This window comes from Vanessa tameamea, chromosome 13 (assembly GCF_037043105.1).
Source record: "Vanessa tameamea isolate UH-Manoa-2023 chromosome 13, ilVanTame1 primary haplotype, whole genome shotgun sequence".
Classification (NCBI taxonomy): domain Eukaryota; kingdom Metazoa; phylum Arthropoda; class Insecta; order Lepidoptera; family Nymphalidae; genus Vanessa; species Vanessa tameamea.
Genome location: NC_087321.1, coordinates 9391532 through 9418067, shown reverse-complemented (window position 1 = coordinate 9418067; position 26536 = coordinate 9391532). Strand labels below are relative to the sequence as shown.

Genomic DNA, 26536 nt, shown 5'->3' with positions numbered 1-26536 from the left:
ATTGGGTTTTGTATGAAATCGATTTGGTATTTAGAATGTCTAGTAGAAGATAATCAAATTTTTGGGACATAATCTTCTATAATCTTAGTTACCAAGGTTGGCGAGGTAGTTAATATTTACATCACCAATGGCTAGTGGTGATGACATACCATCAGGTCTTTACGAGTAAGGATCCACTATATTATGACCTCTTATAACTTTCTTGATAAATAAAAAAACAACCATTAAGTCAATGGTATGAACTTTAAATAATGCTCTTTAAAATATCTACAATTAATCAGCATTAACTTGAATCATTTATTTTACAACTATATAAGAAAATGTATCACAGTGTTAAAACATATGTGTTACTTCTTAAAATTTAAGTGATACTATATACCATCTAGCTCACAACATATTTATTATGTTCACAGTAGTTATCAATATAAAGACAACAGATCATCCGAGTTCAATTCGGAACAAAAATATTCAAAGTAATATTATTGAAATATAAACAAAAGAAGGAAGAATAATGTTTTTAAAGAATTATAATTTTATTTACTTACTACTATTAATTAACAGAAAGTCCGTAAATTAAATTTATTGAGTAAAAACCAACGATGTTCGTTATATGATTAAGATGTATTTACTTTTCTATACAATCTCTATATGACGTAGCTAATATTATAGTTGTTACATAATTCTGATTTCCTGGTGACAGGGCTCAGAGCAGGGTCATCTAGGTACACCCACTCACCGGTTATTTCTACAAGCGTAAACAAAGCTTCCTATTTTAATTTCAACTGCCAGTGAGCCGGTATAATGATAGGCATAATTTTTTTTTGATGTTGTTTTTTTTAGTCCTAAGTTGTTCTGTCCCTTGTACCTATAGTTACACGCTTCCAACTCACTCTCCCTTCAAACTCGAACACAATACTTTGTATTTCTGTTTGGCGGTAGAATATATGATGAATGGATGCTACCTAACCCAGACGGGTTTGCACAAAGCCCTACCACGAGTAAATAGAAGCTATTACACAATATAAAGACCAATTTATTCGTCTTCCATCTACTTTAAATAAATAAAAAAACACCTTCAGTAGGTACATATATCATAAATATTGACGCGACAAACATGTCACCTGCTTAAATCTAACTGTTAACAAGTTACAAACAACGGGCTCCGTGGTCTTGGTAGTGCAGGGTTTAAACAAAAGTTTGTACTTGTAGGATAAATATTAGTTTTGGACGAGCTAACCTCTTGACGACCTCTCGACCGGACGACAACGGCGACTATCGGCTATCCGGTTTGAGCTGTGGACTTACATACTTAATTGGTTCGAGTGGTCACATGGTCACATTCCTTTTTAATTTGACGATCAATAATAAGTAGCTGAGAATATTAGCTAATTTTATAAATTTAATTTGTTTGTTGATTAGGAAGTACTTAAGAATATATAATACATCAAAATGATTACATTAATTATAATGTTAATTAATAATAATAAAACATATACCGACCAATCTGAACGTAAATATATAATTAATAACGCGGAATAACTTTACAGTAATTTATTTTTTGTCTCGTTCTCTCTCGTTCTTGTGCTTGTCTGACATTGACCGTACGTAGGTCGTATAAACAATTTTTTATCGTTGTATCATAGTGACATAATAATTATCTTTTCTTTTCACACCTACATGACAAACGAAACGTATTCAACATACTTACATATACATATGTATATATAATACATATTATAAAAATGTTATCGTTGATCTATCTGAAACTAGGTATATCCATTTGTTTCACTAAATATTATTAATTTATATGTAAAGTTTACACACCTAAGTTTCTAAGTTAATCTGTTTCAAATGAAATACCGCAAGTAGTTATCTGATGGTACCATCTGGACGTCACGAGATGGCTGCGACGCAGGTGGTTAGTAGGCACGGTACTAGGCAAACATAAACATACGAATGTTTGTCCAGTGGACCGCCGGCAGAGTCAACAGACAGGTGAAGCTCGATAGAAACCTGTTGGTATATTTTGGACATATTGCTTGATCTACGTTCCATGGTTCAATGTTCGATGAAATACTGCATAGAATAAATAAATTTATAATTCAAAATTGTCGTCTTCAAAGTTTTCGTAATATTGCTTTTTTTTAATTGAATTTTCAATGCTACTTACATTCTATTTTTCTCACACGATTTTTTTACGATTCAGGAAATATGGTTCTCTTAAAATCGAAACCTTGTATAAGGTCGAGCAAATTTTATAATTCTTTTTTTAAATATATATTTCTGAAAGTTATGAACATCAGTTTATTAATTAGACAATAAAAATGACGAATATCTGAATGTAAGATTTAGTAATGCAGTTATTTTATTAAACTCTTAATTTGTGCACACCTGTCAGTCCTTGATCGCACGGGAGGTCAAGTCGCCTACGCAGTCGCGTGGCGGTGGACAAACAACTCGATTCTGTTGATTTTTCTATTAACTCCGAGTGACGTCCCGTGCTCTGTGAGTACTGATAGATGTGTCACCACGTACTCGTGGGTGCGCTGAGGCGGAAATTGTAATAAACATTAATTTCGAACGGGGTGTAAGTTTGGAGCGGGATCCACCATGCATCTCCAATCCGTGTAGGTTAGACGTATAAAGGATTTTCATCTGAAATTATAGGGAATAAATTAATAATAAACACAAATTAACCAAATGAATACCAGTGGTGGTTACCCGGGTTTAAACTCGCAATCTTCGGCTAAGTTTCACGTGTTATAACCACGGGACCATCTCGCCTCAGAATAGTAGTACTAAACTTATTTATTTTACGGCCAACCTAGCCAGTGTTAAATCACATGGTTGATTTATATTTCCTACAGTGTCAATGTCTGTACGCAAAGGTCACCACTTACGGCCTACTACTAGCAAGTGTCATTGCTCGTCAGGCTTTCTAAGTTCGATTAGATTAAAAAAAATAATTAATAAGTATCCAAATTGTCGTAATTTAGGTTTCCTGTGGTATTTTAACTTATTCGGTGTACCGAAATAAAATTGTTTTATTGTTAAACCGACCATCAAATGCAAGTATTTTTTATTATATATGCGCGTGCGTCGGTCATTTAACTAGCAATTGAGTCATTCAAGGACAATTTAAACAATAATTTTCATAATGTTCACGTCACGATATACAAAAGTTAATCTGTACGTAAATAGAATTGAAGCGTATGTCTTTAATTGCGACATAAAAATGGCTTTTTCAAGCTCATTATTTTCTAAGTTAGTTATTTATTATTATTATCAGTAATTAAATCACAAATAAAGTTTTTTCTATAAGTTTGTAATAATCAAGGTTATTTTTAACCTACATATTTTAGAACTAGTATGTTTATTATTTGTATTTTCATAGAATTTGTCCCCTTGAAGTTTCAATCATTGGTATTGCGGTCATTTTCTTCAAGCGACGGCCGCGACCTATCAACTGTCAACAAGCATTGACCGGACCTCGAAATTGTGTACGCAGCATAAAACATACTTAACGATCCGCAAGCGACGCGGACGTTCTAATGAATTCGGAGAAGACATATTTTATAATAAAAATAAACCTATCTAGAATATATTTATTGCGTGCATCTTCATATATTTTTATACAGTAATTTATATAAATCCCGGTATGCGTTACATACAACAATGTCTGGAACTTCAGACCTTTTTGTTTCCGAGTCTGGATTAAAAATTAATTGATATAAAGTACGTTAGTGATAGCATTGGTTACCTGACAAATGATACAATTAAAAAAATAACAAACCTGTACCAAAAGAATCAATACATTTCTAATAGAAATTATATATAAGTGAAATATTTGCCTATAAAATGGCTAAATATGCTTAAGATGAAACACAGAATCGATCGTATTTATACATAATGGTTGCCTTCAGTTTTCACCAACAGATAAATTAATTTACAATGAAGGCTATGTATGTATACTTTATAAATAATATTCATAAATTGATTAAGTAATGACGATTTAAGATAACATTTGAAGATCAACTGAATAAGTACGCTCTGACATTTTTTAAGCGTGTTTGGAGAAAATCCCACGATCCGCATGAGTTATTAATGTCATTTGGCGGGGTATAATTAAACTATGATTTAATCTTTCTATCACGATTGATTTAACATTTGAAGGAAGGAGAGAGCATTATTTCACTAATCACCCCCTCAACAACATTTATAAACAAAGTCGTATATGCCGATAGATTTATTCACTCATGAATCTTCATGAGTGAATAAATCCTCCGCCCCTCCACGAGATCTTACAATTTGTGTGAGTGTGCGTAACACTAATGTAGGAGTTAAAACTAAAGAGATTATATCTGTTAATTAAAGCTCGCCTTTGTGTGTGTTCTATATCTATTTAATTTTACCCGTGCAAAGTCGCGGCTACTCTCTGGTATGTTTATACTTGGATTGTTGAATGGTAGCTGCAGGTCTCATAATAAATAACAAACAAACTGTCCTGTCCGGTAGTTCGAACAGCTAAAGTCACTATAGAATTCGTAATTTATCTCTCTAATCGTTTGTATTGAATTGTTCAAAATATCAACACGCACATTTAGCCGGTACGATCATGTTACGGTCTTGTAATAAATTTATGTGAGATTTCGAATATTTTGTCATGACACTGAGAATTGCTTAGTTTATTAGTCATGGAAATCAAATTGGCGTATAAATTGCTCTTTAAGGTATTAGGAAGACAATGAAATATGCCTAATATGTCCTATGTTTTTGAAGATAATTAACAGTATTTTTGATGGTCTTTACTTTAATATGAATTCAACATCGTTTTCCTAATAAATTATAGTTTTGAAGATTTATTTTTTAATTTGGGAAAAAATAAACTTGACACACTAACAGTAACTACAGTAAATATACTATTACAACGTCAGAACAATTAACTGCACCTTACTCCTACCAAAGTTATCACAATGAAAACCTTTAACCTTCCTAAATGTCAAGAACTGTTGTCAACCATTGAATGTTAAGTGGAAGGCAAAATGCCCCGCATTATTATTATGAATTTATAAAAAATATATGTTTATTAATTACTGATTACCACATCCAGCAAATATTTAATTTCATCCATCTCGTGTACGTACGTGTGCATCGTTCTCTTGCCGCGCACGCATATTTGAACGGTACCGATCACTTAGCCAGTGTGTTTGGCGTACGCCGCCATTCGGGTCAGGTGCTGCTGCAAACGGTACATTGTTTGACGATGCTGACCCTACCCGATGTGGTGGATCGTACAGCAGGTAGCGACAAAAGCTAATGTTCATGCATATTTAAAATACTAAAGTTAGTTCTTTAATTATACAATCTTACAATGCAGTAATGTGATTTTGATGAAGTTTTATATTTAATATAAAATTTTGAAGGCAACTTCCTTCTTTTTGCAAACACTTTGCAATCACTTTGCTATTTTGTTATCAGTTTCAGTTATAAAAATATATGTATATGCTTTCATAAAAAAATATATTATATATATTAATAAGGTTTATATTTTACATGGTAATTAATTACTAATTTATGTCATATGTACCTATAAAACCTGTCTCGACTAAGTTCACGATTTTTCGTTGTTTTGTTGAAAAATAAATCTCTATCCCGATCGGAGCGTCACCTACCTGGATATTAATCCTAACCAACCAGGATTAAAATCCCTGGATGGTTAAGGTCACACACAAAATTAAACATCAAAATCAGTTTAGCCGCTTAGTTCAGTTCCAGAGACTTTTACGTACGTGTTTATTCACGTAAAAAAATATTATTTATATATTAAGCATTGTTTTTTTTTGTAAATATATCGAATATCAATTTTTAAGACTTGCACCACAAGGCAAGGTTCTTTGATGTCGAGTTCATACATAGCGAAACAATGTAGACACGCAAAGCTCTTATGTGAACCGTGGGTTAATTGACTCCCTACTTAACTTTAAACGTTTTATTACTAACTTTTGTATAATTAATACAGTGAAGTTTAAAACCTATATTAAAAACGGGATGTTTGAAACTATAATATGAAAACTTTGAAAAAAAACCTGTGTGTTCCTGCTTTAAGATAAATATGTTTGCAAACTCTATTCGTAAATTGATTGTACTAACCATTTATAAAATATTAGTTGAGACTAGTTTATATAACATGTCGTAGTATAATAATGATTATTTTCATGCTTTACGACATTGATGCTTACAAGAAATACAATGAAGTCTAATACAACAGTGCCACTAAAATGGAATCATTTATTTAACACAGAAATTTTACAATAAAGATTGGGATCCAAGAAAACTTACATTGAAACAATATTGAAAGGACATATAAAAATATGAAAGTGTCAGTTTTCATTCAATAAATTGTTGTCGTCAATAAATTTATAAACGACACGCCGTAGTGGTTCATTTAACGGTTACGTAACTATTGGTTTAACTAAATTGTAGTTTTAATGATTAATTCCGAACTGTTGATTAAATTATTTTATGGATAGTATTACTATTAGAAGACAGTGATATTACCTCAGTAGGTACTTACGTAATACATTATATACAAAGACACTTATATTATCTTAAGTGTATTTTACTTTACATTAAAAGTAAATATGTACATGTGCAGTGCAAGTGCTGAAATTATCAGCTATTTCTTGTTTTTTTTAATCGGAGTTCGCATTATTGATAAATTATTCCTAAATAATCATTACTTCACTACCAAATATTAAAAAAGACGTGTTTTTTTTCAAGATTTGTTGAACTCATCGCTTCTCTCTTTGCTTTTTTTCAATAACATATCAACTACAGCTCATTTACATCACAATTGGTTTTGTAAAAAACAGACGTCGACGGTATTTTTTTTAAAGTGTTTTATATCAGATATGCCAAGACTTAAATTTGTAATCATTAATCAACATAGTTATTTAAGATCATCTCAGATAGTAAAATACCAAGAGTGTCCACATCTATTTTTTTTAGTTCAACTTTAACATGTTACGGTTAAAGTCGACTCGTAACGTAACACGATGTCATTGCAACATAACGGTGACCGTTTCCTTCATTATAATGTCAATTGACAGGTCACTCGACAGGTTCGGCGCCGGAAAACATCGCTCATAGAACGCCATGACACTTTTCGATCACTTCCTGCTAATAATTCTTACAAATCCCAGAGGCAATGTTGAGGAAACTAAAGATTATTTGTGAGAAATCGATGTTTATCTAAGTAATTTAATCAATGTCCAGTATTTATTATTTTAAATAAAAAAAAAATCATATGTTGTTGAAGAAACACGCATGTTACTTGAGAAGCATTTTCCCAAAAACGTCTTCAGAAATACTATTAATAATTAAACATTCTATGATATATTTCTGTGGCACCATTGACTAATTAGCTTTATTTATAAGAAAGTCATGGACCTCTTGAAGGTGAGTGGTCAATTAGAAATGTCAAATATGTCAAAGACGATTTTAAATTAGAAAAACATTCGACGTCTGTGGTCCAATCGTTATGAATGTAACCACAGCTTTATGTCAAAATTACCTAATATAGATATTATTATATTCGTATGAGAAAAGATAAACTCATCTTAACGCCAACGTGAGATACTGGCACAATATAAACCCGTAACATTACCATTGTAATAAGATACATAAGATCTCCATAGATCGCGTCAATTTGAAATAATTTTCCCATAACATGGTAGATTATGGTATTGGCTCTGTGGACTCCATTGTGGGCCATATCGGTCGATATGAATAGGAATATTAATAAATGGACTCGTCCAGCAAATAAATGATACGAGTATGCCTTGATAGCTTAAGTAGGTTTGTTTATAGAAAGATATACGGAACCTGTTTATTGTTTCGACGAATACAATACTTGGATCGACTTTACTCCACTATACATTCATGATTTCTTTGAATAAAAAATATACATTGATCGATGTAAGCAGTGCTTTGTAATAAACTATTATTGTGAGGATTGTGGTGACCATTTCATTAAATGTGAGTGAATGTTGACCGTTCATAATGTGTGCTGTTATTATATCAACATGTTTTTAAATATGTAGGCGAACATGCAAATGGACCACCTGATGGTAAGTGTACCGACACCCACAGACATTGGTGCCGTTAGACATTTTAATTTTTCCGTACATTGATCATGCGACACCGACCTTCGGAGCTAAGATGCTATGTCCCTAGTGCCCGTAGATACACTGGCTCACGCAAACTTCAATCCGGAATAAAGAAATAGGATGATTGGAATTAGTGACAGAAATGAAACCAAACATTTTTAAATATATTACTATTTCTATGTTAAATCTAAGTGTATATCTATATCGATGATATGTTAATCAATAAAGTATTATAAAGTGTTATTCAAATCGCTTTAGTAAACAAGTTAGTACGATTTCTTAATTAAGCAACAAGGATCGCGATAAATGGCAACATTAGAGTTTTAAAGGCAGATATTAATCGTTCCGGTTAAGGCGACGAGTGGCGATGGTGGCGTGTTTCGCACCATCCATCACATGTGATTTATATGAGAACCTGTCTTTAAAGTGACACTTGCATAACTAACCTCCTTGTTTAATTGCTGTTGAAAGCTAGCCATAAAAATAGGCCTAAAGAAGAAATGTTTTTGTCATGCGCTTGGTTTATGTTTACCAATGAACAATGGTGACGTGGAAGTTAGCTCATGAGGTTTTCGTTATTTACTTAGTAGTAAATTATAATAAATGAACCATTTAATTAGGTTTTCGAAATCAGTTCAATATATAATTGTTCATTTATTTGTAGTTATTTAAATTATTAAAATCGCAGAACGTTTAGTCAATTAAGTCTACACCCCTCGAGCGTTAGGTGCGTGATCGATTAATAGAAAAAGTAATTTATAATGATGTAGGGTTTTACATTTGTAGCTTTTTTTTTTTTTAAAACAAGTAATAATTTGTTTAATTTAATAAAAACCGTTGCAAGTAATGCAAAGAATTCACTTCTCTGTCACCAAAAGTGTGAAGAATATAAACGGCCTTCGAAGTATTCTGGTCGGCTGTGATGTTACCATCGTTCTACCTGACATCGGTACTCACACCTCGTATGCTCATTAATTTTGTGAGATTGCACGTTCAGATTCGAGGAAAGTATATCGCTTGAGTTAAGCCTGCGATCCAGTGGTGTTCACGACAAGAAATTGTTTCACAATGATTATGTAAATTTTTTAAATATATAAATCTTTACGGGGAAAGTCGTGTTATATAGAAATCTCAATTACTCAACTAACCATTGCAAAAATAACGCATAAAGATATTCAAAGCGCCAGAATAATCTTAAATGTAAATGGGAAAATACCCTTTTTTTATCTTGTAATATGTTTGTCGTAATTGTTTGTATATGACAACAGTGTTGAAAAGAAAATATATGAAAAAGGACCTAATAATATCGTAACACTTTCATATTGTACGTCGTAGCGCAACGCTACGTACGCGGTGGCCGACCGGACTCATTCGACTCGACCTGCAATGCAGCTTCAAACGCGCCGCGCGATGCGTATCTTCGTTGAACGCGAAGATTCCGCGCGGGTCACCGAATGTGTTGCGCCATTTTTTTTTTTAATCCAGTCATGAGCGTAACTCGGCAACCGGATTCGCCACATCACAAACTTTTATCTCGAGATGTTCTTCGTGAAATTATCAGAATTATAAGGTCATGTTTTTAGGCCTTTAGTTAAGATTATCTTTAATAAATTATACGAAATATGCGGTATTACTACACGTTTGCCTTTGCCTAAAGATATTTATAATATACTTACAGAATAAAAATGTTTTGTCCTTTTGAATGCTGCACGTTCCTATAATAAAGTAAGATAAAATATACATTTGAAGGCAATACAAAAAAGTTTACTTTAAAACAGAATAATAACATGTTCCTTTTTTTTACTTGTCACAGGTGAAGGTGGCGGGGGTGCGGCGCGGCGGTGTGCGCGCGATGCGGCGTCGCCCGCGCACGCGCACGCGCCGGCGCCCGCGCCGACCGCGCCATCCACCCACGCCGTTAAAATCGAACGTCTCAGTCCGCACGACTCCACAGCTTCCAGGTAAAATACTTTTTTTATATTTTAAGCCCCTAATTAAATATATTAATCGTTAAATAGGCATGAAATGTCTTTAAAACCGATATTCTCCGACTTATCTTTAAGAAAAAATTCATACTGTAAACCATAACCTTTGAAGAGCTAAGGGTACAACGCCAAAAATACATATTATTAAGCATACAATAATATTATACAGATCTCGTAGCGTAACGCCATCGACTTCGTCGTACCCGGGCACGCCGCCTGAGCGCGGCAGCCCGCATGCGCCGCCTGCGCCTGCGCACCCTCCTCGGAATTATTCGGACATCATGCGCTCACTCGCGGCTCGGTACAACACCCACCCTACTAATGAGTGAGTAGCCATTGATTGTTAGCTTAATATAAGAAAGGCACATTTATTGAGAGCATCTACACCAAAGTGATCACATACAGTCTACAAGATTTCCTTCCTGACCTTTACCGGGTACCTCGACAAGTCTTCATAATATATTGAGTCGGCTGAACATAATAAAATAATTTTATTTTAATTTTATATAGGTATATATTAAACACTATCTTTCGATTCCTCACACAACACCAAAAACAATATACCTAAACATAAAAAATACGATTAACAATACAATAATCAAACAATTCATCTTGTGTCGACATTATTAATAAAAAAAAAACAAAACATGTCATATTAATGAAAATAAATACGTTTACATAAAAAATAACTAATTCAATTGATTTGTTATATAAAAGCAGTGTTTCTATTCGTTTTAAAAATAAACTTGAATACATCAAAACGCAATTAGTACGCACGGACGATGCGTGTTTGTACGTTGTTACACTACAGTAAAGAACAAAGTATGTGCGTTAAGGACTTAAACGGAGTAATATATACAGAGCATTTCCTTAAAGATCTGCTCTAAAGCCACAGCCCATGTTGGTGCGTTGCCATTAGCACTACACCTGACAACCCATCTCGGAATTAAATACCTCAGCCATTGTGAATACATTTTTTATACAGGTTAAAATAAAAATAAAAAACCTTATTTAGTATAGTAAACATTACTGTTCCTCGATATGATATATTGAAATAAATGAATTACTGATTCCGAAAAATCTCAGATGCGAGAAGAACCAGAGTAAAAACTTAGCGTATTTTTTTTTCATTTTGTTGATAATTCATTCTTACAATCAGTATATTTTTATTTGAAAAAGCCCGACGCTAAATTCTCAAGGTGATTTATAATATGAAAAGTACACACGGACTAGAAATGGCAATCAAGTCGTTTAGGAATTAGAATTTTAAACAGTTTATGAGTTGGTCTTTATTGGGCTTTCTTGAAACCGGCAGTCTTTATAATCTGTCAACTGGTCATTATCGTCTTCCACCAAGCATTCGAACACATGTCAACAATTTAATAACCGATATTAAAATTTTAAATCACAACAAACATTTTTCACACGACCGGTGTCAACGCATTCACAATATCATGCGACTCGCAGTTCAGCGACCGCCTAGTGATGCCCAAATTGATTTGCATATTAATCGATTCGATAACTTACGTTAAGTCGACAAATTTACATGATTCGTGAGAACCAAAGCTGTCCGCGTGAACTTATGTTATATTAATGAATTGCTCATCTCACGGAGCCCGGTCGGTGAACTCTGTTAATATTAATTACTAATATATCAATTGCCGTAGAACTAGACAGACTGGAGCTATGACACGTGTTTTTATATACATATTTGACGTAAAGTTCCTGTCTGTTCTAAATCCTTGATTTGATCACACATTTAGTGCAATTATGAAACTTTTTCTACTAAATAACAAACTATAGTGTTTTAAAATAAAATTAAACGCTAATAAAATTAACGATAATAAATAATAAATATTTATGACACGCAGAATGACAGAAGTTACTGTCACTGTCAATATTGTGTAAACAAATAGTGCGATGCTAATTCTAATATCGGTAATTAATATTATTCAAAAACCGAACTAATTTAGAAACGTCCATTTTGAACTAAATAATCAATATATATATAACTTTTTAAACGAATTCCATTGCAAATCGATTAAAAAGTAATACCTATTGACATTTCGAAAAACTATTGGCCTGAAGCACTAATCAAATCCATTGTCAACGGTGTAATTATATTAAGAGAAACATTGCGCAACTGTTAACATGTTGCAAAGAAATCGATCGATCCATTAATTTTCTATTGCAAATCATTGGTTTAACGATTGTGTGGTATTTACGATTCGAAAATTAAATGTGTTGATGATCTCGATTACTCGGATCTATTTGAAAGTGTTCTGTTGTATTGAAATTAGTCTTAAAACTTGTCTTAGTACATAAAACTTGACGATGAGCTCTGAGCAAGCCCGTCTGGGTAGGAACCTCTCATCACTTATTCTACCGCTAAAAAGAGTTTATTGTTGCGTTTCAATTTTTAGTTCTCAAGGTTGGTAGTATATCGCTGATATAAGAAATAGTTAATATTTGTAACATTGGCAATTTATATGAAAGTTGATGACCACTAACCTAACCATCCATCGGCAATCCGTAAAAGTAATACTTTAGTTTCTGAAATGCTGATCATAATTAGATTATCTGATTTTACTTAAATCTGAGTGGTCAGTGATCAATGGCAGTGGATGATGTAATAAGCGACCAATGAGCGTTCAGTATTTAGTATATGGGACTGCTCATCATTTCATAAAATGCTGATTAATCTCAATTTCAGAACGGGTTATTCGGGAATTCCCGTAACAAATGTACATATTTTCATGTTTATATATATATAACCAGATAATAGGTAAGATGAGGTTAGTTTTTCAAGTGGAAATATATCGTACAAACGATAACGAAACGATATTGCAATTTACGATTTGATATTTGCATTTATGCCCACTTGAACTAGCTCGTTAGTAACTAGCGCGGTGGTTATTCGTCTAATCCTACAAAACAATTGAATTGCACCCGTTCAGGTAAAGCATCGCGCATGGCACTTCACACGTGCAACAATAGTACCATTATTGGTGAGGACAATAGCAGTTCTTCATCATATTATGTTCCCGCTGTTGTTGTTAGTATGATATATATATATATAGCTGCTTAACACGATATATTAGTAATTTATAAACAAATTTTGGCAGCTGTCATATAAAATCAAGGAATTACTTCGCAAATGAATTACTGACAATGTGTGAATAAATGACAACATTGGCGAGAAAAAATGAATCAATTGTTTTATTGTAAGGATAAGGTTTGTTTTTGTTATTCCTGAGCATTTAAGTATTTCAAATCATCATAGTAACGCAAAACATACTCCTTTTGGTCGAATCTAGTACATTCTTCATCATTTGTAATGTTACAAAGAAAAATGCAAAATTAGAGTAAAATATTTCATGTTGAACAAAGAGTGTTGACAAATTGTTTTCAGAACACCTTTAAGCGACTGTTCCTTGCTCATACATTGCGTTTGTTTCAGCTATTTCCACCGAATGAATGGCTTTGGCGTTGATAGATCTGCGGCACCGACACCAACAGATTCGAATGACGTGCCCGTTGGCGGTCTATTCGCGAAGCTTGTGAAACAACAGGGTGGCCCGCCCCGGCTTCCAGCCTTCCCCGTCATGATTGACATGAGCTCTACAAAGGTGAGTCACTTCGAATGTAGCTGTGTTCGTTAATAATTTTGTAACTGTTATAAAGTATTAAATTAATCAGTCATTTTTAAGTACATGCAACGAATGCTTGAGTTTTTTCTAAAGTATCCTGCACAAATTAAATATAGTCTACTATAAAAACTGGCGAACATATTTTATTTAAACGAGTGAGTTACTCGCGAAACTTCGCGTTTATTCAAAAGATTTTTTAGGTTTCTCGAAACCTAAGACAGGTTTTGTTTTAATTTCAATTTATGTAAACTGCAAGTCTACATTTGGCGCCAAAACTATGAAACCTCTTTGAAATTAAATTTTTAATATCAAATAGTATATATCGGTCAGTTAGAATTGGAGTTTTTCGAAAACAAACTATTTAATTTTGTATATGTTTTTTTATTATATAATATAGGCGTCCAACATATTGCTCTTATAGAACTGTTCCTTCAGTTACAAAGTCATTATAAAAGGTAGAAGCTTGGTAATATGGCAGTGGGAGAAATGGCGTCCCTCTCGTGTTGAGCTCTTTTCAAAGTGGTTCTTGTCTTAATACAATTTGTAATGTTTATAAGGAAGAGGAAATATGATATAAATAAGTAATCAAATCACAGCTGACAATATTTTCCTGGTGATAACAGACGTCGGTACTTGTAGAATCATAAGCAGTATTGTATCTGATCTTCGTGTTTCAGTAGTGACGTCATCCGTAACGTACAATGTAAGGTACATGTATAATTTCATATTATTAATAAGATTTTATTATACGGCTATATCAGTAATACGCATAAAATTGCAATACATCTCAATTAAACAACGCAACGTTATAAGCTTACGAAAGCATCGTCTCTACAACGTATTAAGAAAAATTAAAACATTGTTTTACAATATCCGTTCATTACGGCGTAATGCACATCACTTAAAGCAATGCCACTGCCCCTATGAAATAATTTACGCTCGGCCGGCTGCTCATTTCATAAGCGCGTCTTTAAAATTCATTACTTATTATTTATTCCGTGCTCACTGACCTTCCCGCTTTAATTACACCTCTGTGCCCCGTTTCATAGTTCACGGCTGTGATTAAAATGTCTCGGGTATCGTAAAATTCATGCGGCGCTATCTAGGTGGAGGATCTACTTCGAGCTCGACTCGTTTATGTTAATTCGTGCCTATTTAAAATCATAATGCGCGATGAGCACCTCGCTTCCTTTCGAGAAATAATTGAAGCAATTAAATCCGATAAAGCACGCGACCTTTACACTTCCTTCGGTATTGTTTAGATAAGACGGAGAGAGTGTTAATTGCGAGGCGGTCGTTACCATCGGCACGCGCGCACAATCGCCAGGGTAATAGTGGTGCTCCGCCCCCGGCGAGCGCGGGCGCGGGCGCGCGGCGGCCAGCAAACCGTCTCGACTCTCCACAGTAAAACGAACTGGAGCTGCACTAATTGGCAGAGGCACGCGCCGCGCATGCGCGCCCCGCGACACGCTAGTGATGGGATGTGAAATCGAACTCAGCTCATCTTTTTAATCCAATGCCTTTTTTGAAGAATTTAACGAACTGCACGCGAAAATCGACTTATTTTTGCGGTCTTTATGAAACTTTCTAAGCAATAAAGATATAATTATGAAAGTGAAATGAATTCCCAAATTCTTGAATGTACATACACATATATCGTTCCACAATGGATAAACATCAGCTTAAATGTGACATAAAACGACTTTATAATAGTATGAGATTATTGTAATGATGTTTTTATTATAAAATCTGAATAAAGTTCAAACGTAGTTTAACAATACTAATAGTAATTCAAAACGTGATCTATCAATGTTGTACAATAGTGTTTACTTTCTAAAATCGGTATCGCTTTAACAACATCTGACACTTGCTCGCGATATTAACATGATTTGTTACATTTCTCTTGGTACCTTTACACTATAAATAGTCGGTTTAAATTTATTTTCACCTGTGAAGAGAAACGGGAGCGCGCTCGGAAATAAATCGTGAGATTAATGGTCTCGGCGTCTGCCGGCGCGCACGCATGTTACCAGTGTTCATTTCGCGCTCGCTTCATTCTGATTTTTAGTCCCCATTCGACTTATTTCATAGCGCGCAATTAAAAAAGATAGATTGCAAATTGACCCGCGAGCGGCGAGCGTGACGGCTCAGAACGTTATTATGATGAATGCCCGTCACTAACGAGTGGGCTCTCGATCAGATAATAGGCCGTCTCGTGTTTGCTCAGCGTTGCCTCTGTTTGACGTGCCTGACGTGCCATCGAGTAATTGACCCTTTGTAAATTGCAAATTGGGCGAAATTGATATAACACAATAACTATAATAATGTCATTGTAGTTTATTTCCTGTTACTTAAAAATTTATTAATATTTCCATTCTTTTACTTGAAACGATAGAGAGAGCTTAATTTTTGGGATCAATTAAGTCTTGTCGATTCTTCCCGATAGTAACTATATACCGGCCGATAGTAGTCTAATATTTAATTGATTAATGTAACAGGACGATTCAAAACTAAGTAAAGATACGACTACAATAAAGAATATATTGATTATTATTGAAAATCGAATTACACATTTACTTTAGATGTCTCACTGATGAACAAAAAGTAAATCCACCAAGTTGACCCAAACTAACTAAAGATTATAACTTTATTTTAATTTCTAACGAAGAAAAAAGACATTTTTTGCCTTATTAATTAAGAAAACCCCAATACAATTCAAAAGTTTAATTAAAATTGGATTTGATTTAATAAAGTGAATTACTTCAATTACATTATAATTATTATTTGTGCCTATGTAATGTATATATACCTATGTTCACGCTTGAAACCACTAGATTGTAAATATAATAATAAGCAAAATACAAGTCATCAAATGCCAATGTTGTTGTTGTCCTTTAGGCATTATTAGCAATATCTCGAGTGGGTCGCGGAGGACGATCACGGCGCAAGCGTGTCGGTCCGGGTGTAACTGCGGAACACTCACCCCTTGATCTCTCCGCGGCGGGAGAGAGTGCAGCGAAACGCGCCAGACTCTCCGTCAGCCCAAGCACGAGGAGTGACGGTGATGATAGAGACAGAGTATCAAACGAAGGTATTTATTAAATTTGTCTAGGTTAAATGCTAAAAATAGAAAACATGTCATTCAACACTCTCGAATTTGTGTAACTTCTATTATTCATATATCGTAGTCAGATGTATTGGCAAGGCAAACGAAAGTTAATTAATAATTTTATTAACGTAATAACGTTATCAACAAGTATATTTGCTCGCACGAATAAAAAATATACATGAACTACTAAAAATTAATTATTTCGGTATCATAATTGAAATCAGGGTACGGTGTGCCGTTAATTTATCAAGTCCAAGTTTATGTACATTCAATTTCAAGTTAAATGCGGGGCTGAACGAGATGAGGTGATTCGATAACTGTAGTTTCTACATTATGTATTTTTTTTTCCTCTCTAGATCGCAGCGAAACACGCGAATGCTTGTGTGCAGAGGCGCGAGCGCGTCTATCCGCGTGGACAGTAGACGAAGTTTGCGAGTTTGTGACTTCCATTGACATCTGCGCAGAATACGCAACGGTAAGTACTCCGAATACCGTTTGAATATTTAAATCTAGACACAACTATTAAAATAGATTTTTGGCTCGAAATGAAATACATGAATTGTGGACAATTCCATTGTTTTGTAACTCTCGCGAGTATTGCTTTCAATCAACCTACCCACGATTTTGATTGCGAAATTGATTGATACCTAGTCAGATTTGGAATTCCCTCAATCTGTATTATTTTTTTAAATATATTCAAGTATCCGTCTGTTGGCGCTCCGTCATTAAATATATTTATCGTGTAGTAATAAGGTTCAATTATAATTAACATAAGTAATTGAACAATTAAGATTCTTCACATAAATCACATTGACATAGTAGCGTGTGGTAGCCATTAATATGTTCACTGCATTACAGAGAAGACTTTAATGGTTGAACTATCGTAAAGCGATCACACACCTGTTACTTTCAGCTTCAATTTATCCGTATTATTCGTATTGACGTCATATTTCATCAATATCAACAGTAATATAAAAATTTCAGTACAATAAAATTTGTTTACATTAAGCTACGTCTTCATAAGTCACATAAGGTTTCGTGATTGCTTTATTGTGTCAATAAAACTTGGCACAATGTTAGTGTGCAGAGGCGATATCTTGGTTATTCGTAGTTGCCTATTATAAACAAAAACCAATTACTATATACTGCTAAACTATAGGTTGGTATTTTTGACGACTACGGAAAAAAGTTATACAGTTTAATATTATTACAAGAAATGTTGTGTATTCTAAAATACATCTATTATACATACTCTACTCTCTTTCGATAACGATTGAACATATTTTATAACTAATTGACGCCTTATAATAGATAGTATCTAAATCACAAACGCCTGAAGACTATTTAGTTTTTTTTATCAAAAATATATCTAATCGAACACCTCGGATTAAATCGTTGCTATTTACCTTGGCTCAGAGAAATCTATTTCAATTAATAATATATAACATTAATAAAAAAAAATACAATGTAATCCAATTATATGTTAGCGTTCGTAATTATTAACGCATCGCGTTGATTTAATTTGATTTTGAGTGAAAGGGATCAAACGCAACGAACGACTCATATAAACTAATTTAATTAACCCAACGCAGAGTTACGTAAACGATTATCCGCACAAAATTTATGAAATTTACAAAATTCTTGATAAAATATCAATATTACGAAATACGGCAACTAGCTTTAAAGGAAGTGTAGGATTATGTCGTGCGCCTTTCATGATTGTGACGCTTAATACCTTCCGAAGATTTTATTCATTCGACCTCACGGTATGTTTGTATAACGTCTGTCTTGTTATAATACCTAGTGGTTGTAAACTCGGATACGTATTGGGTATTAACAGTTATATTTATGACGTCTATTCAGTTATATCGATGAATATGTAAAAGGAAGCTACCGGGTGGCGGCGCTTTTTCTTATTTGTTTTTATTATTATTTATTGAATTATAACCCTAAAATTCATTAGGGTTATATTTATATATAATTTGTTTTCAAAATCAAACGCGACAGATTGCGAAATATTTGTGTGACAAAGATTCCTAGAGCGTTTTAACGACCTAAGCTGTAATAATAATGAGCTTGTATTAGGTCGTCTTAAATGTGTCTTGCTGTATAGTTAACGATTTGATGAACGTCATAAACATATCTCAAGCCCAGACCGATTCTACTCACAGAGTTAAGCAACGCAACGCTTTTGGCATAAACAAAGCACGCCGTGATGCGAACCACCATAATAGCGGTCTCAGCTTGCACAAGAATGCATGGCATCGTATATTATATCTGTGGCAACTAGACGTGGGAAACGAGGCGAGGATTTAAAATTTCCATCATATTTGTATATCAAAATTGCACAATGAAAGGAGAGCGGGATCATGCAACAACGGGAGCTCAGATTTCGCGATACATACGGACCGAGACTCGATGAAGCACTATATTACATTTGATTCATACAGAATTATATTAAAAATCAAAAATCGACGAAAACATCTTGTTTTTATTATATTTTGTCGTAATTAATAATCACCGAATAAAATCTGCAACCTTATACGTATTACCTTTTGTCAGAACTGTCAATGCCCCTCGCTGATCAAACCAGACAGGTCAAATGACATAACAATGAATTATTAAAAAACTATGGTTTTCAACACTATTAAATATACTATTTTAAAACTGAAATCATTCACCAACTGACCTCCTAGTATGTCTCACGTTACAGTAGCAGCAAGATCGCTTTACCAGCAACGTATTTATGGCGATGGTGTCATACCGGATTATACCGTATAATTAATTATCCCGCTGATAAATAATTAATAATTTTACTTTACAAGTGATTAATGTTCGATTATTACTAAACTAAATTAGATTATCGTAAACACTGTTCGCTATTTATAATAATATAATTAATGATAATTGCCGACTCTCGGCTTTCTGAAATTTCTAATGATTTTTTTTTTTTTTTTTATTTCCAATAGCCGAAGCCCGTTCATTAAATGCTCGAAATAAATATATCGTCGGAATGACATAAATCGGCACGTTGCCCACACAGTTTGACTCGTATCGTACATATCCGATTACCGATCGTGAATGGCAAAGTCGAATCGAATATCACACAAAGCTTAGGTTCATTTTTCACCAAAACTCGTGATTTCATCCGATCCGATCATAAATCGACCGAACGCCATCCATCCCGGTCCATGCGTCAAATCCAGCGCCCGCGACGCTTGCGCAAGATTTCGTGCTCTGCGCCGTGGCGGGCTATTGTCAAATAAGATTTAATTCAGCCAACGTCAATACGTACATTAATCTCGATTAGTTTTACGACTATTGACACGTTATATTGCTATTTTTGTTATTTCGTGTCTTTGAACTTTTGTAAATATACATTTAGAACTATAGGTTCCTTAGCTTCTTTCTTTATGAAAAAAAAAAGTATAAATCGTTTAGTACGGTGCGCAGAATGTTTTTTACTTTCTCTAGAAAATTACTGTTATTACTTATGTTTATTGCTTTCCGCATAGTTTCAACCCATTGAAACATTTTTTTTATGAAATTACAGTGAAGTCAATATTAGAAGAAACACATTCCTGGTTTAGACGTAGCGATATCTTTTCAAGCTTAATACAAATGTAACCTTATCAAAAGTGAATACATATCATAATGGCTCAGCAAGCTAAGCTCCGATCGTGGCATCAACGTCCTAGATCCAGATGCACTTAATCCTAATTGTGTATTGTCACCATCGCGAAAGATGTCGTTGAATGCTCGTGCGCTCGTGACCTGCGTTTGCGCAACACGTGATTTATATAAATTATTCCTAATATATGTATGACCGATATCAAGCGTATAAACTGTACTGCAATCTGCATGCGACATATTGGTACAGTCGGGATGAGAGTAACTTTTAAATATTGCACATATTAATCAGTCATCATCACTCATCCTCCTGCCCTTATCCCAATTTTACTTGAGTTCGGCGCAGCATGTCTTCTTCTTCCATACTTCTCTGTCGGACGTCATCTCACAAGCAACATTCTTTCTAACCATAACGTCTTTCACACAATCCATCCATCGTTTCTTTGGTCGTCCCCTACCTCTTTATCCATCCACATCCATCCTCAAAACCTTTCTCACAACATGGTCCTCATTCATGCCCATACCACGACAGCCGGTTTCCAGATAGCTTCTTCGTTAATCAAATATTATACATACATTTAATTTTACCGAAAATTCAATAATTTTGAATATCGAAGCGCAGTGCTATAATGTTGCATAGAATATGCATTAGGTTCAGCGCCAAATGGCGCATTAAGGCAGCACTTTTAACGCGCACGATTCACGATATAACCTACACTTGATTAATAATACACACGTCTACGATAATCGTTGTATAAATAACTGTATAACAAATGTAGTAGATGTGAAAAATCTTTGCAAAATCTTAACTGTAAATAGATGTAAAAGTTATATATACCTTTTTAAATTATTTAATTCGTTTTATTACAACTAAACTATTTTGAATAAATAATTACAAAATTCAAATATTATCATCTAAAAGATTCATATGTGATTGCATAAATATCTTTGCAAGATATTGTTTATCTGTGTAATTAAATTTATTTTGTCTGTATAAACAATTTATCCAATTATATTGTTATAATAAACGTATTGCGTTGTTGTCAACGCACCTGTCTCGAACACAAGCCAACTATTGTGTAACCGTATCTGCAATACATTTGCTCGTATTATTCTAAGAAGGTATTGTAGAATATTCATTACTGGCCATTATTTATGAATAGTAAAAACTTATTAATATTCCTTTTTTTTATTTTCGCGCAGCTAATTTTACTTATGTTAATAGAACGTGGAATTTGAAAATTTAAAATGGAACTTCTAAATTTAAAAGAAAAACCCAGAATAGAAATATAGATGATTTAAATTATTATAAGATATAATATGAATGATTTGTAAATATAAAACGGAAACTAGTTGTAAATTAAGCCAATTGAATACCACACACGCCAAAGAAGCAGCCACTATAATTTAATACTGTACCATCAAATAACATCACTTCAACAAATAAGCGTCATCACCTCAAGCCATACACGACTCGTAGCAAAAGCTCAACTATTGTTAAATTATCATACAAACATGTTATTTCACTCGGATTCTTAACCTACACGCAAATGCGGTCCTTATTCCGATCTATATAGGGTGTAAGTTATTTTTAGAGCGTACGCTGAATAGATTGTATTCCGACTAAATAATTACTGTAATGACCGTTCATCGTGATGGACATTGTTATGATTTCGAGTCATGAAATCGAAAAACGGTCACGGGTCATATCGGAGCATGTTAGTCGATTCCGTTGCGCAAAGAGATTGCTCGCTATTCGATTTCACTTTCCCCGTTTTTTTTTTTTTTTTTGTTTTTCATTGTCTCGACTAGTTCGTCAGTTTTTTGTCGTGGTGCACTGAAAATGTGCACCTTTCCTTAGCGTATGATAATTATTTATTTTCGATTTTTTTCTATGTGATATTTGATAAATTGGTTTTTATTCGTGAGGTTATTTTTATAATTTTTAAAAGTACTTCGTAATTATTACAATAGAGGAACGCGAAATTCACGCCTGTGACGTCAGCAGTTAAATATAAAGCGAGTGAAACTTCGAATACAATATTGAAAAATCAAATCGCGCTGCATCTTCTGATATAAATTTTTTATATAACGGTTTAGTAGATTTTTTGCACTAAGTCAATACAAAAACCTTCATTTATTTGTATAAATTGAAGTAAAAAAATAGACAAAATAAAACATTTTTTATATCCATATGTGATATAATAGGATTATGCTATTTGAACTCAGCTTCTTATTTGAATGATTAGTTTAATTTTTTCAATCACTCATAACTATTCTAACGTATTTTCTATGTACCGCCTTATATTCAAGAATAATTAATGAAAACTATAGCCAATAATTTTGACGTTTATAGATCATACGAAAATGTGTTCGAATTACAAAATGTTCAGTTTAAATAAGGTAACGATCATCATTTCTGGTCCCTAATGGGCTATAAGCGGTACACTGTAACACTTATGTCCAACTCGCTTGTTTATCATTAGCTACTTAAAGAGGTACAAACACTTTCGTTTTAACACCCGAGTCGTGAGCGGTAAATAGATTCAATTTATTATATTTGGAATTATTCTCTGAGTATTTATTTACTATCAAATCGAACGGAGATAATTCGGTAGTATTAATGAGCTTGGCACGTTCTATTGCGTTTTATTAATTTTGCATTCTCTCGTTTGATTTGATTTATTTTTTGTTTGTTCTCATCATTAGTCCAGTGCCTTAAACGTTTTTTTTCAGCTTCACTGGAGTAAAAAGGCCGATCTTAGTTTTATTTTAAAAAGTAAGCAACCGCTAAAAGTATTGTTCCATTTTTAAAATCTATCAATAATCCGTTAGTGCAACTGTAAGGAGAGCTAAAATGTAAATGAATTCTGAAACCAATTTCAACTTTTTTATTTTAAAAGATGCAATAGATTCGTGACATTTGGTCGGAATTATATTTAAAATTTAAATCAGATCAAAATAAAATATTAAACCGAGTCGTAAAAATCAATTGAATTTAGAACGAATAAAGAATAAAATTTATACAATACATAAAGAAACTTAAATAACAGAAAAGAAAGAGCAATTTACGAGCTCAACTAACTATCAGCTTTCGTGTATTTTTCATTTAATACGAAATCTATTTTTCATTCGAATAACTCAACGAACAAATAAAGAGCTATTTGCATAAATATTCAATGGATATAAACCCAAAAGTATAAAGACATGTTTATTATCAAATGACAAAAGCTATAAACTTAAAAATGTCTCTATTAGAATGTGTTGTTTTCTCACAAAATAAATGGTCGACCACACTAGTTTGATTTGGCTGACAACGAATCATCTGTGAAGCTACACAATTGCGACTGCAGACTTAATATGTTCTAGTTAAATTGTATCTCATTCGAGTCAATTACGACCGATTCGAGCGCGACACCTTGACTGGAACACGCTACTTAATGAGGAGATTAATACAATGTCCAGTCTTGATAATAAAAACTGAAGTATAGTTAGTCCTTTTTTGTCATAATTACTATGTATGTCCCGCTAAATATGTCTACGACACATTAGAGAATCATTATTACGTCATAACTATAAAAAAAAACACCCTTCAGTTCCTTTCAGTTTTATTTTGTATCAAGGAATTAAATGTTGAATAAATGTTTCAAAAGTATGTACAAAATTCTGTCTTAACGTTTAAATAACTCACTCCCAGACAACCTTTCGGTGGATCACTTGAATTTGAAACAAGCATTGTGGAGTACATATATACATAATCATTTATTCATATAAGCAATTCGCCTCGAACAATAATTATAATTGGCATAAAGATAATGATATACCGACTTAGTACACCGGTCCTCAACTGACGACATTTATCGATCCGTGGGACATTGACTATCGCAATTACGAAACTGGACCACTAAGCTCACTAGAAGCACCTGAAGCTATTGCCGACTGCTATGACAATGCTCGTTACTGATTAATAATCCCGTCCTTATCGATATTATAAGTGACATAATTAGATCATTATTTTTTTTTCTTTCATTTTATACTATGTATTTAAGGGTTAAAAAAAAACTTGCCTAAAAAATTACGAATGTTAATGTCACAAGTTCTTTAAAACAAAACAATTCCATTCAATTGATAATTCATATAAATTGTTCTATATATGACGATTGTGTACATAATTTGATTTCAGTTTCAAATAGATACTACAGAACTAACGGACTGCTCAGAATATTATAGTGTACAGACGCAACAGCGCTGTCTATCCTTTACTCTTATACTCTAACAGAAAGGAAATCAAGAACAACCAAAGGATCTTCAGGCGTGGGACTAGACCAAACCAGACCAGGATCAAAGGCTTTAAGTACATTCTTAGGCATTGGAGTCATAGCTTGACGTTGTCACCTTCTAAACTATGGACTACTTAAATGTCTTTGAAGATTTTTTTATGTAGAATAAATTTGCGTATGGATTTAGTTCAAATATATTTAAATAACAGAGTCAAAGTTGTGTGTCACGGAAGATGTACCCAATTTTTGCTTGTCATATATGGCAATAATTTGTCAATAATGTCCATACTAAAAACGAAATGATTTCAACCAAAAGCGTCGCTACTTTTCATTTTAGAATTATAAAGTTTTGTTAAATTATACTTATATACATACAGTCATGTCAAATATATAAATTTAAAGTAGGTGTTCCTGCAAAGTTACACTTTTTTAATAATTTTATATATTAAAACACGCGATGCATCTTCTAGTATAAATTTATATGTATGTAATAGTTCTTTTTTTTGCTTAGTTAGGCAATCAAAAAAACCGTCTCTTCATTTAATTAGTATATATGGAAGCAACGCCACACAAATTGACTAGTTTTGATAAATGACTTCTTCTAGACGCAATATTATTCTTTGTATATTATAGCAGAGCTGTAATACATTAAGATTTATTTTGCGTATGACACCTGTCATCTAGAGATGAGAGATTAATATTTTTTTGTGCAACAGACGAGTTGTGAAACTATATTAGTAGAGCGAGTAACAATAGCTCATTGCGTCAATGTTAGTTGACAAATATATAAATAAATATAACAAAATGAAATTAATTATACTGCATTCCGTTCAGAAATTCGTATATTTTTCATAAATTAATGATGCTTTCAATATAGGAATTTATCTATTTTGTAACGAAATTTAATTTAAAATATATACATTTGTATAAAAGGCTCGAAGGTGTTATTCAAAACCTGTTTGTATGAAAACTTTTATTTATGAAATTTAAGTTTTAAATATGTAATCATAACAAAAAGATGTAGTTATAATGGTTTTAACAAAAGGTGAATTCGATACAAGATATGCATTAATATAATTATAAATATTTATGCGGAATATATAATATATGTATCATATGTTATATACGCACTATAAACGTACTTGTCAGAATTAATTGGAGCAATACTTCAAATGGTTATTTATTAAACCAATTACATACATGGACTATAATTACAAAACTTTATTGGGCTTTAAACATGATTAACATTAATGGAATTTAATACGTTAAACGAATATCAATGTTTGTAATTACTGTTTTTATTACAAAGACATAAACACAACTTTAAATAATGGAATCATTTAAAAATATATATTTGTACCGTTTCACCTATACTTTTATTTTAGTTACGTAAATTTAGAATATACAATCTAAAAAGTTGGGGAATACTCATCCAGTGTGGAGCTTGAACCCGCAATCTTCCATAAAGGTTCGAGTGTTCTAACCACTGGGCCATGCGTCTTAATATAATTGTACATTGATTCAGTTTCACCGGATCTGTTTACTCATAAATTCAAACAATTTTAATTGAACAAAACGACAGTCCTCAGCCGGCGAAGTCTTAAATCAATAGCGGTTTATTGCGGGCATCATTCCTAACAAGACTGCTATCGTACTAACTACTAACTAAGTCCGTCGTCTGTCCGTGGATCGTTAAACGAAAGGCTATATAGAC

At 33.2% G+C, this 26536-nt stretch overlaps 1 protein-coding gene across 4 annotated transcripts in view; it reads left to right on the top strand.

Moving 5' to 3' along the window:
- LOC113403479 (ataxin-2) overlaps positions 1-26536 on the top strand; it is a 231225-nt gene that overhangs the window by 178977 nt on the left and 25712 nt on the right. For all 4 annotated transcript variants that reach the window (XM_026644043.2, XM_026644045.2, XM_026644046.2 and 1 more), the window contains 5 exons: positions 9982-10129; positions 10323-10478; positions 13614-13782; positions 16702-16894; positions 17269-17387. In XM_026644043.2, the coding sequence (XP_026499828.2) occupies positions 9982-10129; positions 10323-10478; positions 13614-13782; positions 16702-16894; positions 17269-17387 (785 nt within the window). The remainder of the gene's footprint in view (positions 1-9981; positions 10130-10322; positions 10479-13613; positions 13783-16701; positions 16895-17268; positions 17388-26536) is intronic.